We start from the raw sequence: 16,766 nt of genomic DNA, 5'->3' as shown, positions 1-16,766 counted from the left end.
ATTTACGCACTCATGTTTGCGCCTGTAACTTTGCTGGCTTGTTTTGGCATTCTTTGCCTCCCATTAAATTTATTCCCCGCAATTGCCTAACATTCTGTATAGTGCAGGCCAAAAGTCTTGCGAGTTGGTAAGAAACGTGAGTGGTAAGCGGAACGGAAGAAATGTCTAGGGAACATGAATACGTATCAGTGGAGCGCGGCCAAGGAGCAGGGAAATTTCGCTCTGTGTGCGGCATTTCTCTTCGATTGTTATGCCTGTTATAAATATATTGACCAAGAAGTGTTTGGAGAGCGATACGTAGAGGCAAGCACCTGCGACATTACGATGATTGATGTCTTCAGAACAGTTGTTGTGAAACCGAGTCGTAATTAGTTGGCATTATTTTGTTCCGTGCTGTTTAGCTCCGGGCGTCCGTTTTCACCCAACAATACTCGCCAGACGTTTCACCTGCACTACACAACATTTATGAAACCTACATATGTACTTTCCTTCATTCCCCGCCACTGTGGCTTATTTGTAATGGCGCGTCTGGTTGGAATATTTGGGTTCGAGCCCAACTACAGCTGGCTGTGCTTATTCTCGAATGCTGTGTAACATACATATGTGGCTGCGAATCAATTGTTCGTAAAACTTAAAAAAAAAAAAAAAAAAAAAACTTTTAAAGTTAGAAAAGGGGAATTTTGATTCTAACTATTCTGTGCATATAGCCAAATAAAATGAAATTTTAAACGTGGAAGATGGCATAATCTACATTAAAATGAACTAGGCACATGTTTAACCATTTATCAAAATACGGTTTCACATGAACGGGAAAGGAGGTAAGTGTGATCTTAGCAATGTTAAATGTATTCCCGAATACATTTGATCATGAGTTATAAAATTGGAATTCTTAAATTATATTACAATAAAAATTCTTGCTCATTACCAACTTTGAAATTCCAACCCGAATGATTTTGTTTTGGATGAATTCTTGAATACACATGGCATTTTATTGTTTATATTGCTTTGCTGAAGGGCGTTCGAAATATATTAGATTTTTTTTTTTTTACAAAGACAGAGCACCATTATCACTCCCCGGAAACTTATTAGGACACCGACCAAGTAATTTTACTTTGATTATAGGTCTGTGATAGCTGTTTCCTACTTCTGTTTCCGAACAGTAAGGTTAATATGTTCTTAGCGATGCAGTCACAAGGCGGTATATCCCGTTCTAGGTCATTACTTTATTTTTCCGTTTAACGCCACACGCGATGCACTAACATCAAATAAAATGGCGGCACAGCACTGCTAGCGCTAATGACACGAACTGCAGACTAGTTACGTTTTTGTAGACGCAGGGCAAAATGAAAAGGCACAGTGCTTGAAAAGCCCGGACAAGATTTGATCAAATGAATGAAATTAAATAAATTGATTTTAGGTGGTATTTATATCTAAAGAAAGTAAGTTAATTCATTGTTTTTAAACATTACACACAAAAGTCTATATTATAAATAAATATTTAAAAATAAAATTCCAAAGTGTTAATTCTGAAAATGGGACAGCACAGGGAACTGATTTTTACGTTGGTTTGAGAATTCTTTTATTAAAAAAAATATATAATTTATACCGTTGTTACTACAACTGCACTAAAAATGAATATTCTTATTCTTACGTTTTGAGGTATTTTAATTTATGATACAGCAATACTTATTGGAAAAAGGTGGTTTGGACAGCCATTTACGTGTTTACAGAGAATCACCCGAATACAGATTGGTGTAAACAGCAGTTGGCTAACCTAACAACAGACTAATGTTACATTTTAACAAGAAGAGGCCAAAAGGTCTCAAGGAGGCCGTAACTTAACTTAAAGGTCACAAGGAGGCATGTAAGGACGTGAGTGACTCGTACTTTGACGAAAGGATGTACCGACGGTTCTGGAAGGATTTTTGCAACTATTTGAAAGGTCAACAAAACTGGTTTATATCCTTTAAGATGCACTTTTAAAGGAACCTTAATAGGTGATAGGTTTCTTTAGGAGTTAAGTTATATCCGAAAAATAAACACATAAGTTTTTTTTTACTACACACCCAACAATTTCGCAGGTCGTTTTTTTTATCAGGGTAAAATCAGCAGTCCTGTGCATTATCTACCCATACCTGCCTTCATATTGGTTGATTTATTACTGCGGCAACTCTGTTGCTGCAAGCTGGAAGTTGACTGGCGCACAGTCATCAGGGGTAGTGAAGAAACAATTTGTAATCCATTCACTAAAGCAATACAAAGGAATACATGTAAGCAGTGGCGTAGCCAGGATTTGTGTATGGGGGATGTCAAGAAGCATGGACCCCTCCCCCCCCCCTCGTATTAAAGCTGAGGGGGGGGGGGGTCGGGGGGTTCTCCCCCGGGAAAATTTGGATTTTAAGGTGTAAAATAGTGCTATTTTAGCAGTTTTCGGTTCTTAAATTTAAATATTGTAATGGTAAAAATTTTATTAATTTTAATATGAAATTTGTTTCAGTGATGAATAAGAAATTAGTTAAAAATATTTGGTGCTAAGGAGGGGGGGGGATTGAACCCCTAACCCCCCCCCCCTGGCTTCGCCCCTGCATTTAAGCAGTCCGCATTGCAACCAAAAGAACCCGTGACATTTTCCTCTTGAATGAGAGTATAAGGGGAACTCAGTAAGTAAGAAATAAAAGTCGGCCGTTGTACGATGACAAGCAATGCTTTATTCACAAGCTATTTGAAGGGGGGTTTCGGGCAGAGTAGCGGTCACACGACGAGGATGCAGAACTGAACGGACACGTGACGGACTCGCGGACTCGCGGACTCGCGGACTCGCGGACTCGCGGACTCGCGGACTCGGGACCGCCGCTACTGCGCGCTGGAGCAGTTGCACTTGCGGTCCAGGATGGACTTGAGGCGGGCCGACTTCCCTCGCAGCTCCTTGAGCTGGTCGCGCAGGTCCTCGGAGGACGGCTTCTCCGAGCACGCCCGCTTCTTGCCGCTCCTGGCCGCCGCCGCCGCCGCCGCCGCCGCCGCCGACGCCACCATCTCCTTCAGGTTCTTGTTGTAGCGCTGCAGGTTGCTGAGCTGCGTCTCCAGGGCGCGCGTGCGCTCGTCCGCGTCCTCCACGGCCATCGTCAGCGCCTGCGACACACGTCACTCGGGGCCCTGCCGCGTCGTGCGCCTCACCTCGTGCTCGGCACAACCAGTGGCGTAGCCAGGATTTGTGTATGGGAGGGATGTTAAGAAGCATGCCACCCCCCCCCCCCCCCGTATTAAAGCGGGGGGTCCGGGGGTCCTCCCCCGGGAAAATTAGGATTTTAAGGTGTAAAATAATGCTATTTTAGCAGTTTTCGGTACTTCAATTTAAATATTGTAATGGTAAAAATTTTATTAATTTTTAATATGAAATTTGTTTGAGTGATGAATAAGAAATTTAATTAAAGATTTGGGGCTAAGGGGGGGAGGGGGTTTGAACCCCTAACCCCCCCCCCCTGGCTACGCCCCTGGGCACAACCATTTACAAGCAAACATTTTAGTTGTGTGTTTTGGCTTGAGCACAACTCTGTTCAATTTGTTTTTCATTAAGTTGCTTTGAAACGAAAAACAAGTTACCCCCCCCCCCCCCCCCAAAAAAAAAAGTAGGCCTACCTACATAAAATTACAAACAAATATAGGAAGAAAAAAAATTGGTTGTCTGTAAAGTCGGTTTACGGACGATAGTTTAACGTGACGACGTCATAACAAAACATTGATGAAATGATTGCATACTTTTATGAATAAAATTGAATCATTTTTTTTATTGAATTATCACTATTTTGTATGGATTCAAAGAAGGAGTGAAATGAAATCCACAATTTAATTGATAAATTTAATTTTATTTGCACTCATTAATTCAAATGTGTTTATTACTTCAACGAACAGATTATTTTAACTTTAACTTTCATACATGTTTGCTATTTAACTTCTTCCAATCTGTGTTATTCTGTTAAGGATAGGACGATGATAGGAAAAGTACGAAACGAATGGGAGTGTTTCAAGTTTAATGTGCCTAGAAAAAGTCAAATCGATGGTTGTTCCAATCGAGTGGAAGAGAGATAGATGCGGCGCAAGCGTACAATGAGCGTAACGGGACAATGTGTGTAACGGGACAATGAATCATCCTTTTTCGTGCGTGGAGCCGGCGTTCATCGTTCTATTAGACGCTGTCACGGCAAAAAACTAAACGTTTCGTCCAAATATATATTAAACTCTTGGTGTTTTTAGAGAAAAAAATAGTATTGAAAATTCTTTACCTAAATTAATCTCTAATTTGTGTAAAGCTCTCGAGCAGATTCTATAGCAATCTACCGTGCTGCCCTCTGTTTATTGTAATGTGAACCAGATGCATTGGATAAAGTGAAAGAGGCACGCTCGTCCCATCAGACATCATGGACGGCCAACACGGTCGGACGGGCCATGTCCTGGTGTTCTGAGTCAAACTACTGGTTTAGATCGTGTACATCTGTTTTAAAGTACTGTTTGTACTCAAAAAGCGCATGGCCTTGTTGAAAACAGCTGACAGTTCAACAGGTAAATCGTAAGCTAATGTTGGCGTCATGAGCAGAAAAAATAAAGTGGTGCGTGGAGTTCACGCGCGACAGAAGTGAAACTTCTTGCTAATTAGGTACAGATAGGTATAAATTATTAGTAATTTTTATTGAATAAGAGATAAAATAGTACGGAATCGGGTATGTTCACAAATGAAAAAAAAAATATTCAAAGTTAATGTTTACAAATATATTTTACAAGGTTTTCGTTACTTAATTTGACAAAAACATGAATCGATTATGGTATTTAGTTTCTCATTTTTTATGAATCGTTATCCGCAGAAATATCAGTGTCTATTATAGTAACAATTGGCTTGTGATAGCTAAAATACGACACAAAATTCTGGGATTTAATACGTTCTAAATTCCTAGAAAATACAGCATCAATTGTTGTACCCGACCTGGTAGTTGGGGTATTAAGTTAATTGTACAAATCAATAAACATTTTCCATACGAATAAATAAATTGTAGATTCTTTAAATAAAATAAATATGGTAGCGTCAATCGATAGCCGTTAAGAAAACTGAGGCGTAGGCAAACTCAAGCAGCGTTACGAGAATTCCGTAGCATCACTGCTGCCAGTTCCCCTTCTGGCCGTTGCATGCTCCACTACGTACCTATCCCCCCCCTCCCACGCCCCTTTTGATGTCTTCCCATTCGACCGCTAGTGCATGGTTGGAGTGGCGTCGTCTCTGACGCACTCTCCTCCTCTACTGGTTCCCCCACTACGCACCTAACTATTCCCCTCGTACCATCAGAATTTTCGTAACGCTTGAGTTTTGTAACGCCTTCAGCAAAGAAGTTTCACTTCAAAAAGTTAGTCTCTAAAAAAAACTAAGAAAAAATTTGAATGGTAAATTTAGAAATACAATTTCTTATTGAGTATCATTAAGAGAATCATTTTGCAACTGAAAGATGCCATCTTGGTTTCAAGTATTTCTGAATATTATATTATTGGACTCAGTTTAAGCATTAATGGAATGTATTGTTGTTAATAGTGACCTACTACAAATAGATTCTCCTGTGAAATTTTAATTTGTGGTAAGTACTAAATTATTTTTGTCAGAATGACTATGACTGTGATAAGAGATAACTAAAATATAAAAAGTTAAAACTTATTATAATTAAGCTAGTAAGCGAAATGGTGGATGAAATGTGGCAACAGTGGTCGCCATTCACTCTGTGAGACAGAGACGTGGAGACGTGGAAGACGTGGGAGACCTAAGATGCACATAAAAGTTCTGCCATTCCCGATTACACCCGAACAATTAACCTTCGGCCAACTTCGGGATTTGTTTTATTTTGTTTGTGTATAATATTACTTCAGATTTTCAGCATAAGATTTGTTTAAAACATTATAAGCGAAAGTGATATCTTAAACAGAGACAAATGAAGACGTTAATAAATATAATCAAAATACGAATTTAAAATTAAAGGATAATTCAAAACTCATAAGTATTTTTAAAGTTTACAATTTATAAAATGTATTTTATTTGGATCGCTAACATGTACAACACACACGTTACATTATTTTTTAATTGTTAGGTATTTATTATTTACGTTTTGCTGAATATTCGTAGATATCCCTACACAAAATGGCTGCGTGAACATTAGTACGACTGACAGTCAACAGGTGGTGCTAGCAGTAAAAGTATTCGGATACTATCCATCCATTAGAAATGCGTCCTCTACATTGTGGCTGCATTTGCTAAGGGATGTAGGGATGTGTGTGCTAAGGACCAGGATCCAGGACCGGTGCAAGGTAAATTGGCGCCCTAGGCAAAAAAACCTTAATGCCCCCCCCCCCCGGCACCCAAAAAAAAATGTCCTTGCCTCAAAATACAACACGTAAGCCTAATACGTTGTCAACAATCAAATGTAAGCAGGCTTGTGTTTTTTTTTCTTTTTTTACTCATTACAAATCATTAACAGGTCACCGTGGACTTTAAATAATTACTTATATCAATATAAACCTTCCAAACTGTTTCAAAAATCTTTTTTCATCTAGTTTCAATAATCGTTAAACATATTGTATCAGCTGTTATGTGTCGTGCTGCGCCGCCCCCAGCTACTTGGCGCCCTAGGCGGTTGCCTAGTTCGCCTATACGGACGCGCCGGCCCTGCTAAGGACGCATCCCTATGTATTCGGATACAGCCATCATGTGCATGTCAGGCTTCCCTGGAAATGCGGGGGAAGGTAGAGGACCTTGGCCTTGTCCTCGACGCAGCGCGCGTAGTCCACGATGATCCTCTCGACGCGCTGCACGCTGTCGGCGGTGACGGCCTCCGGAGCGATGTTGGCCGCGGCGATGTGCAGGCCGGCCTTGATCTCGCTCGCCGTGCGCCACGCTCCGTCCACCACGCAGCGCGCCAGCGTGCGCCGGTTCTGGCGGTACGCGCTCCGGCGCTCCGACGGCTGCGCGCGGAACTTGCAGTCCTGCTGCCGCAGCGCCTTCTCCAGCTCGTCCGTGAAGCGCGCGAAGCCGCCGCCCAGGTCCGTCAGGTGGGTCTGCGCCATCGCCGTCTGCAGCCGCGAGGAGTTGCCCAGCCTGGGTCCAACACACACGGCACCTCGCGGGGTCCCAGCTGTCGACTACACTACAGCTGCTAGCCGGTGAAGACAAGTCAGGTGGGTCTGCAGCCGCGAGGAGTTGCCCAGCCTGGGTCGAACAAACACGGCACCTCGCGGGGTCCCAGCTGTCGACTACACTACAGCTGCTTGTCGGTGAAGACAAGTCAGGTGGGTCTGCAGCCGCGAGGAGTTGCCCAGCCTGGGTCGAACAAACACGGCACCTCGCGGGGTCCCAGCTGTCGACTACACTACAGCTGCTTGCCGGTGAAGTCAAGTCAGGTGGATCTGCAGCCGCGAGGAGTTGCCCAGCCTGGGTCGAACAAACACGGCACCTCGCGGGGTCCCAGCTGTCGACTACACTACAGCTGCTTGCCGGTGAAGTCAAGTCCTAGCTGTCGACTGCAGTACTTGCTGCTGGTTGGCAAACAGACTCTCTCCTCTCTAATCGCTCTGTTTTGCTGACTCACCAGCAATCACGTTGGTAGACAAACCTATCAGTGCTATTATTGTTTTAACTTTTGACACTTTCTAATGGTGAAATATATCTTATGACTACCATCAACATTTTTTTGTATCAAATATTCATGTAGCCTTATTAGCCCAGGAATTTTAGTGTTTTACCTGGAAAAAAAAAAAATATAGTTTTGAAATTTGGCACAGACGTTCCTTTGGGTGTTAAAAGTTGATCCTAAAAAGTCCCCATCTCTCAGATGCCGGCTTCATACTTTTTTAAGGCAATAAGGGCGTAAGTGTCGAAATAAGCATATCACGACTGTTTCGCGAAAAATATTCATTATAATATATCAAAATTTGATCAAAAATTTAAATTAAGGGCCCTTAGTCCTTAATCATTTGTTTTTATTACTTTATACACCCCAAAAATTATCTTATAACCTAATTTATACTCAACTAATGGAAGTAAAATGTATCACTGCTCTATACAATCACCAGTTACATCAAATTAACCACTGATAGGCAAAAATATACCTTTATAAAAGTTTTCCGTTATTATATTATCTTTACATTGGAGGGTCGAACATGTGCATGGGATAATAATTGACTGACATATTAAGGATTACAAGGAACTACTGCACAACAATGGGGTTTTGAGCAATTTAGGTTAATATTGACTATAGCATTTTACCAAAAATATAAATAATGCAGGTTTTAAATTTGGCACAGACGTTCCTTTGGGTGTTAAAAATTGATCCTACAAAGTTCCCATCTCTCAGATGCCGGCTTCATACTTTTTTAAGGCGATAAGTGCGTAAGTGACGAAATTTGCATATCACGACTGTTGCGCGAAAAATTTTCATTTAGTTGTATCGTAACTTGTATAAGATGTGAAGTAAAAGACACTTAGTTATTTAACATCCATTATTGTTGCATAATACATAGAAAAAAAAAAAGAAACCTGATCGATACAACCAGTGTTTTCTTCGGTAAGGGAAAGAAGAAAGCATGTAACATCATCAAGAACTATGTTTCTATTCGGAGAACAGTACATGTTTTTACATGTCCACATGCGGACAAGAAGATCGTTATTGCAGCTAGAGAAAAGTTTGCAATTGCAATGTATCAGGGACAAGATAACTATTCCACTTTGGATGAAATGAGAGAATATATGTATACCTGCAAGATAGCAAAGATGCCTGATAGTGATTCTTTCCAGCTAGCCTCTCTTCCACCAATCAGTGCCGCATGTGAACAGCATTCTCTTCGGGTTTACCTACAGGTGCATGAGTGGCTGGGCCATTCATTAGATCCTGTTGAGTGGGGATGGGAAAGTGTGAGTGGCACACTTGTTCCTATAACAACATCCCTTACTCCAGCTCCAGAACAGCTCCTGAATTTGATATCATGTAACTGTAAAAGTGAATGCAGCTACAAATGCGAGTGTGTGCGGGCTGGACTGCAGCGTGGTATTATGTGTGCCAAATGTCGTGGGGCAACATGCACTAATGTTGTTATCAATGATCGTTCTGATGAAGAGAACCTTTAATGGACTGGTTAATTTTTTTATTGTGTACTTCCGTTAATTGATTTTAGATCAAGTATATTTTTTGTGCTATGTATTATGCAACAATAATTAATGTTAAATAACTAAGTGCCTTTTACTTCACATCTTATACAAGTTACGATATAACTGAAAAAAATTTTCGCGCAACAGTCGTGATATGCATATTTCGGCACTTACGCCCTTATTGCCTTAAAAAAGTATGAATCCGGCATCTGAGATATGGGGACTTTTTAGGATCAATTTTTAACATCCAAAGGAACGTCTGTGCCAAATTTAAAACCTGCATTATTTATATTTCTCGTAAAATGCTATAGTCAATATTAACCTAAATTGCTCAAAACCCCATTGTTGTGCAGTAGTTCCTTGTAATCCTTAATATGTCAGTCAATTATTATCGCATACACATGTTTGACCCACCAATTAAAAGTTAATAAAATAACGGAAAACTTTTATAAAGGTATATTTTTGCCTATCAGTGGTGAAATTGATGTAACTGGTGATTTTATAGAGCAGTGATACTTTTTACTTCCATTAGTTGAGTATAAATTAGGTTATAAGATAATCATTCCTTTGTATTACTTTATACACAGCAAAAATTAAGGTTAAGGGCCCTTAACTTTAAAATTTTGACCAAATTTTGATATATTAGAATGAATATTTTTCGCGCAACAGTCGTTATATGCATATTTCGGCACTTACGCCCTTATTGCCTTAAATAAAAGTATGAAGCCGGCATCTGAGAGTTGGGGACTTTTTATGATCAGTTTTTAACACCCAAAGGAACGTCTGTGCCAAATTTAAAACCTACGTTATTTATATTTCTGGTAAAATCCTAAAGTCAAATTTAACCTAAATTGCTCAAACCCCCATTGTTGTATAGTAGTTCATTGTAATCCTTAATATATCAGTCAATTATTATCGCATACGCATGTTTGACCCACCAATTTAAAGCTAATAAAATAACGGAAAACTTTTATAAAGGTATATTGTTTCCTATCAGTGGTGAATTTGATGTAACTGGTGGTTGTATAGAGCAGTGATACATTTTACTTCCATTATTTGAGTATAAATTAGGTTATAAGATAATTTTTGCGGTGTATAAAGTAATAAAAACAAATGATTAAGGACTAAGGGCCCTTAACTTTAAATTTTTGATCAAATTTTTATATATTAGAATGAATATTTTTCGCGCAACAATTGTGATATGCATATTTCGGCACTTACGCCCTTATTGCCTTAAAAAAAAGTACGAAGCCGGCATCTGAGAGATGGGGACTTTTTAGGATCAATTTTTAACACCCAAAGGAACGTCTGTGCCAAATTTCAAAACTACATTTATTTTTTTTAGGTTTGCTCGATTTTTCCCCTAAAATGCCTGGCCATATGTCTTAGTATTACTGCGAGGATATATGTTGTGGGTTGATTTGGTGAATTTCATTTAATAATTTGCTAGCTAAGAATTTAACATAATGTAAAACGCTAATCACGAAAATTAGTTCCAGATTTGTTTTTTTAAAGTAAGTCAAATAACAATTTTTTTGTACAAAACGTGTCGGTTGGAAATGGCTTCATTCTCTGTGCAAAAGTTTTTTAAATTTTTAATCTTAAATATCTTGTTAAATATGAATAGTATAAATCCAAGAATTGTGGGAGTGGTTTGGTTTTTCTTTGATTAATAATAAATTCTAACTATTTATCACTATAGCACGTTTGCATTTGGTTGTCCTAACAAGTTATCTACAAGCTGTAAAAATGTGACAGGTGACCAAGATTACAAGCTCTTACGTGACTTTTTGAAGGTCTAAACTATAATAAAACAATATTTGTAAATAGGTACCTTAAGAAAAAATTGTGAATAAACCTAAAACCCAAAATAATTAACTTGATGGATTAAGAGGAATAGCTCTTGAATTATAATTATTAAAAAAATAAATATTCTATATAGCATGATGCCCAACCTTAAGTTGGTAGTTTCCTAAATTATATTATTTCCATAATTTCGTGTTTTTGCTCGTAAGTTAAAAAAAATTTAATTAATAGCCAAGTCAGTTGATTGTAGAAATACTTTATGAATTTAATTAGTGATTATTTAACGGTTTATATACTATACGTCAATACATACATCAACACTGGCATTAATAAGCGCATGTTTACGCAGGATAAACAGTATCGAATAATTTACCTTTTGTCTGTAGCTTTGGTCGTAGAGCATTTAAATTTAGATCATTATTTATAAATCTATAAAACTATTGGTTTATAAAATCATAAAATCCATAGTTTTTTAAGCGTATTAGGGAAAACAATATTTTGTTTATTTTTAAACTGTATTATTTAAAAAATTAAAAGTTTTATGACAAACACTTTATTAAAATGATCATTTCTTTTTCATATCTCACGATTTGATGGTATCGCTTCCTACTAAAGTTTTAATATGAATTCGTAATTTGAGGGCCTCAAAATTTTTAAACAAACAAAGTAAAGAAATGATTAAAACCGTTTATAAACCATCACTATTAACTTCGGTTCAACTGTTAATTCAAGTTGGATCACCCATAAAAAAAAAGTAACCAAATTATTGAGGATACCACCCACTTAATGCTCAGTGTCAGATTCATGTTGATTAGTCATTACTTTTCCTCGTCATTACTATTAACTAAGGTGATTTTCCTGTAAATATATTCAGATAACAAACTTCCTTTTGTTGTTGGGTTACACACAACTTATTCATCAGATATTTGCTTAACGAAATTTCTGAACTGTAAAAGGTCACCCAAGTAATCTGATAATATTATACATGCGTAACTTTTATTTTTCGCTATTAGATAATATCTGTTGAGAAGATTTGACAAAACACAAAGTTCAAGAGAGCCTTCTAAATGGATTATCAGGATTAGCCTTTATAGGGAGGATTACTCCCTGCCATCTTGGAATTTTCCCTATTTTTGCTATAGGTAATTATAATTTTGAAATGTTTATCCAAATTTTTAACATTTCAAGGCTAAATAGTATATCCCACACCTTCAAAAACTTGTTGAAACCACGTATTTACTAACAGGGTATCGTATTTAAGCGCTACGAAGAAATTTATTTCACACGGGCGACTATATCTACCATGATAATCACACCAGTTCACAAGTGTTGACTTCAAGTAGACATAGCTGAGTTCTATTGCCATATCAAACCAAACATTTTTTTATAGATTGGATGCAGCATCAAAATATTTTAAATGGCAAGATGGCGAGGACTAATTCCTCCTTGAGTAGTATGGCATGTGGGGCTGGCTGACTCGGCGAGGTCCTGCTATGCCGCTCTCCACCTGTTGGGTAGGGGGAGGGGAGGTGAGGTAAGGCTCTATTCTTCCTTTAGTGTTGAGGTGCTTCTGGAGGTCGGGTGGATGGGGAATGTGGCCACTCACCACCAGGGGCGCTCGCGTCTCTGGTTATCAAACTGCAGATGCGTCTGGCGTCCAAGTGCCCTCAAATATACCTGCCCTGACAAACTCTTCGTCTGAACCATGCCCTGTATCCTGTATTTCCCTACACTATTAACGTATGCCTATTGCAGCCCACATGTTCGTGCCCAAGGTTTTCCCCGTATCTACGCCTGGACCTAGCTTAACATAGTTTTAATCCATATTTAAGAAAGGGCAAATCAGCCATGGCTGCAATTACTGTCGTGACCGGCCAATTCCCCAACAAGCACATGATGAATTCGACCCTCTCCTTGAATGGCTAGACGTATAAGCTCCAGCCGATGACACGCTTAGATACTTTCCTAACCCGAACCCCACTTAGTTTAAGTTAGGCTAGGAAAAAAAATCATTTTGCGAGAATTCACACATTTCACGATTTTAGAGTATTTTTTAAATGCAGCTGACCTAATCCAACCAAACTTTCATTTTAATTTCGATCGCCCTCAGAAAAAAAAAAGGTTTTGCGAGAATTGCATTTTGTAATCGCCTTAAGGGGCACGCCTCGTCAGGTGTGTATGTGTGTTAGTGAGGCGGGATGATAAGCGCGACGCTCGCTGGTGCTTCCAGCGCGGTATAGCCTCTAAACGCAAGTCTCTGAACTGGCGCGCATTCGTCTCGTCGTCACAGGATAACTGTGAAATTTGAGCGGTGACCGTAACATTATATGGCGAAGAAATGAAGATAAAGGTGTTATGCAAGCCCCTTAAGTGCTTTCAAGAATCTGTACTGATTGTTTTATGCCTAAAAATTACTCTGAAACACGCGTTTTAGGCATTTTAACGCTTTTAAAAATACAGTTTAAAAACTTAATCCGAAATTAAAAGTACTTTTCGGCCCTCAGCGAACTCTTAAATGCTATTCGTAAATAGGCCCCACTCGGATATCTTGAGTGGTTTTGAAATCGCTTTGTTTCTCCTGAAGCACTGCACACCGTATGTGTGCCCAGGTAGGCGGGCCCCTTAACCTAGCCTACTTTGACTTGTAATCCAGGCGTGTAGGCGTCTAGGCGTCGCCTAGCAGCAGGCACACAGCCGGGGACTCACATGCAGCAGATCTCCTCGCGGAACTTGCGCCACTCCGCCTCCTCGCCCCGCACCCCGGCCTTCACCGTCGTCATGGCGCACTCGAGGTCGCGCATGGTAGCCAGCGCCTCCCCCAGCTCCGCCCCCAGCTCCTGCAGCAGCGTCTCCGCCTCCGCCGCCTCCACCGCCTCCTGGCCGCTGTCGTCGGCGGCGGTGCTCTGCTCGATCTGCGTCGACAGCTCGCCCACCTCCTTCAGCAGGCCGTCCCACTTCTGCGCACACGCGGCGACCCTCTGGGCACCTCGGGGGCTCGACGATACCAGTCGTCCTCGCGCGAGACGGCACGGCATGATTTGGAGCCCACTTCTCAACTCCCTTGCCGGCCGCTGGTTCAGAAATAATAATAATAATAAAAAAAGAATGTTCGACGCGGATTACCGGACGACTCCTTCAAATGACTCGGAACGGATCAACGGTCGCACACCCTACCCATGGGCGTCGCAACCGGGGGGGACACGTCGCCCCCAATAATAAAAGTCTTTATTTTCGTCCCCTCCAATAATATATTTAGTTTCGTAGTTATATTAAAAATATGATTTCTGTGATATAATGTTGCGCATGGTGCATTTAGTTCAATCGTGGTAATGTGAGCACTTTTTAATTCGATCTTCGTGTAAAATCAAAATCAGGTCCGATACCGAATACAGATGTTAACTGTGTTTTTACAAATTTTTTCTCTGAAAATATTTTTTAGAAAAAATAAATATATTGCAACCAACTATAATTAGAATATTTATGAAATAAAAATGCCTAAAAACCACCTTTTTGCACCTTCAAACCCCAACCCGGTTTTTTTTTCCAGGGGATGGATATTCCTCAACATCTAAATCAATTGAAGTCCCCCCCAAAATATATCCTTGCGACGCCCATGCCCTACCTGCTATTCATCCTGAAAAGCGTGAGACCGGCTGTTGTTAGCCATTCTCAGAACAGCTTCGTTGCTGCAAATTGACGAAATGTGGCCCCGCAAGCCGCTACTCACGCTAAAACTCGTGTCTTAAAAATATATATATATATAAATATTATCATGTTCGACTATTAAAAGTATCGATTACTGAATATTTTATCTAATGCCGAGAGTATTAACCTGCAAATGCAAACAGTTTGGTAATATTCTTACAGCGCAGCTTTTCCGTGAATGAAGTAATAATATTCCGAAAATACTACACTAGATAACGTTCCTGTATGTATCCTGAAAACAGGGTTGCTGAGAATTCACCGATTATAGCTTATATTAAAATGCGTGAGCAACGACGCGGCCAAGGCCATTATTTTTTCTTTTCCGTGTGGGTCTGTGTGTTTGTTCTGGAGAAATTTAGTAAACAGAGGTACTGTTTTGATAGTCAAATTAGTTAATATGACGATTTTATTACAATGATAAGGGAAATTTTAATGTTTATATTTTCTGTTTTTTGTTTTTGTAAATAACTAATTGCATTACAGAATCTTTGTTTTCATACATTTGCATTTAAAAAAGGTTTTTTTTTTTTTTGTCACGTAGTAACAAATGCCTCTAATGGGAGCGGAACATTTAAATTGAATTTGAAACGTGGCCGCACCATTTTTCGCTTTCCCGTGAGGGTTTGTTTGTGTACATGATATGGAAAACTTGAGTTAAATCGTGAGATTGGTTGATGGTAATCGACCATTTTCACAATTTAACTAAAGTTCCCCAAATAATACATACACACAGACCCACAAGAGAAAGACAAAAAATGACGGTGGCCGCATCAATGCACAGTATTGTAATGTAATATATTTAAGGTGATTTATCAGAGACCAGTAGGAATATAAGGACGCTGTTTTAGGGTAAATACAGGAAGTCTCTAGTTAAAAAAAAAATTGTATTTTCTGAATTTTATTAATACTTCACGAAAAAGCCGCGCTGTAAGAATATCACCTAAAAATTTTAAGTTTGTCTAGGCTCGTGTCCAGAGCTAATGTTCCCTTCCCATTTCCAAGTGTTCCCCCGTGTAAGTTGCGCTGAGAAGAGAATAATTGCTTCCGCTACTCAAAACCTCCCTTAGACCAGTCTCTAAAACCAGTAGGTAGAGGCAACGATTTAAATATTGTATAATATATGTTAGCAGATTTTGCTTAAAACATGAGGTAGTCTATATAATAATTTAAAAAAAGATAAACGTACAAGTTCAATGTTTGTAAGTGATACAGTGATTTAAGAATAATTTAAATACTTACAGACATGTTCATGACAAGTTTGGCGACACTGCAATGTCTTACATGTAAAAATCACAGAAAACTTTCACGTGCACTGAAAATATAATTACTATTTTCTAAAATTTCGCATGATCACTAAATTTTCAAATGAACGTTGAATATTTTAATGTTTGTCATAGAATTAGGATGATTTTGTTTTTCAATCATAGATAATATCTAGCAATAAACTCGTTCAACAATATTAAAACCTATTTCATAGACACAGCATAGCACAACAAACTTGAGGCCAACATGTTTTCATTATTTTCATATCTAATGTAATGTTATATTTGTGAGTCATATTTCCGGTGAAATTATTATAATAAATTTTGATAAAATTTATTTTATAAAATATGCAAGTCCACAATGGGCCATTATATGAAAACTTCCCATCTTAAGCTGTTTAATTTTTAAATTACTTGACAACGTGAAAATGTTCGTAAAAGCTTGTTAAATGCTCCGCCTATCTGGGCACACATGCAATGTGCAAAGATTCAGATGAAATACGCGATTTAAAAAAAAAAAAAAGTTAAGTGCTCGAGATGCCCGAGTGAGCTCTGTTTACGAAAAACAGTTAAGAATACGCTGAGGGCGGATAGATAGTTTTGTTTCTGTATTTCGTTTTTAAACTATAATTTTAGAAGAGTGAGAATGACTAAAACGCTTTGTTTTCGGGAAAAAAAAATTCTTTTAGACATAAAATTTCAAAGACAGTTTCTTATGACCACTCAACGCTCTGTCGTTACACATTCATTTCTCCGCCATTAAATATTATGGTAACCGCTCAAATTCAGTACTTTCCCTCTCGACGAGTCCAGAGCCTTGCTTT

The 16,766-nt window shown here is 39.0% G+C and overlaps 1 protein-coding gene across 1 annotated transcript; it reads right to left on the bottom strand.

Moving 5' to 3' along the window:
• Nucleotides 1–2,685: 2,685 nt before the first annotated feature.
• Nucleotides 2,686–16,127, bottom strand: LOC134533130 (uncharacterized). The gene is made up of 4 exons (XM_063370412.1): nucleotides 15,920–16,127; nucleotides 13,682–13,932; nucleotides 6,781–7,123; nucleotides 2,686–3,129 (listed from the first exon to the last, which is right to left on the bottom strand). Exons 1-4 carry the CDS (start codon nucleotides 15,929–15,931, stop codon nucleotides 2,854–2,856), a joined length of 882 nt encoding a protein of 293 aa, XP_063226482.1. The 5' UTR covers nucleotides 15,932–16,127; the 3' UTR covers nucleotides 2,686–2,853.
• Between the last annotated feature and the right edge of the window lie 639 nt (nucleotides 16,128–16,766).

The sequence above is a fragment of the Bacillus rossius genome, chromosome 6 (genome assembly GCF_032445375.1).
Source record: "Bacillus rossius redtenbacheri isolate Brsri chromosome 6, Brsri_v3, whole genome shotgun sequence".
NCBI lineage: Eukaryota > Metazoa > Arthropoda > Insecta > Phasmatodea > Bacillidae > Bacillus > Bacillus rossius.
This window is presented reverse-complemented; position numbering and strand designations above follow the sequence as displayed.

Excerpts from the sequence above, each read along its gene's own strand:
- LOC134533130 (XM_063370412.1), bottom strand. Across the intron at positions 7,124-13,681 it reads CGCGAGGAGATCTGCTGCAT|GCTGGGCAACTCCTCGCGGC; the intron begins GTGAGTCCCCGG and ends TGTTGGACCCAG. Across the intron at positions 3,130-6,780 it reads GCGTCGAGGACAAGGCCAAG|GCGCTGACGATGGCCGTGGA; the intron begins GTCCTCTACCTT and ends CGTGTGTCGCAG.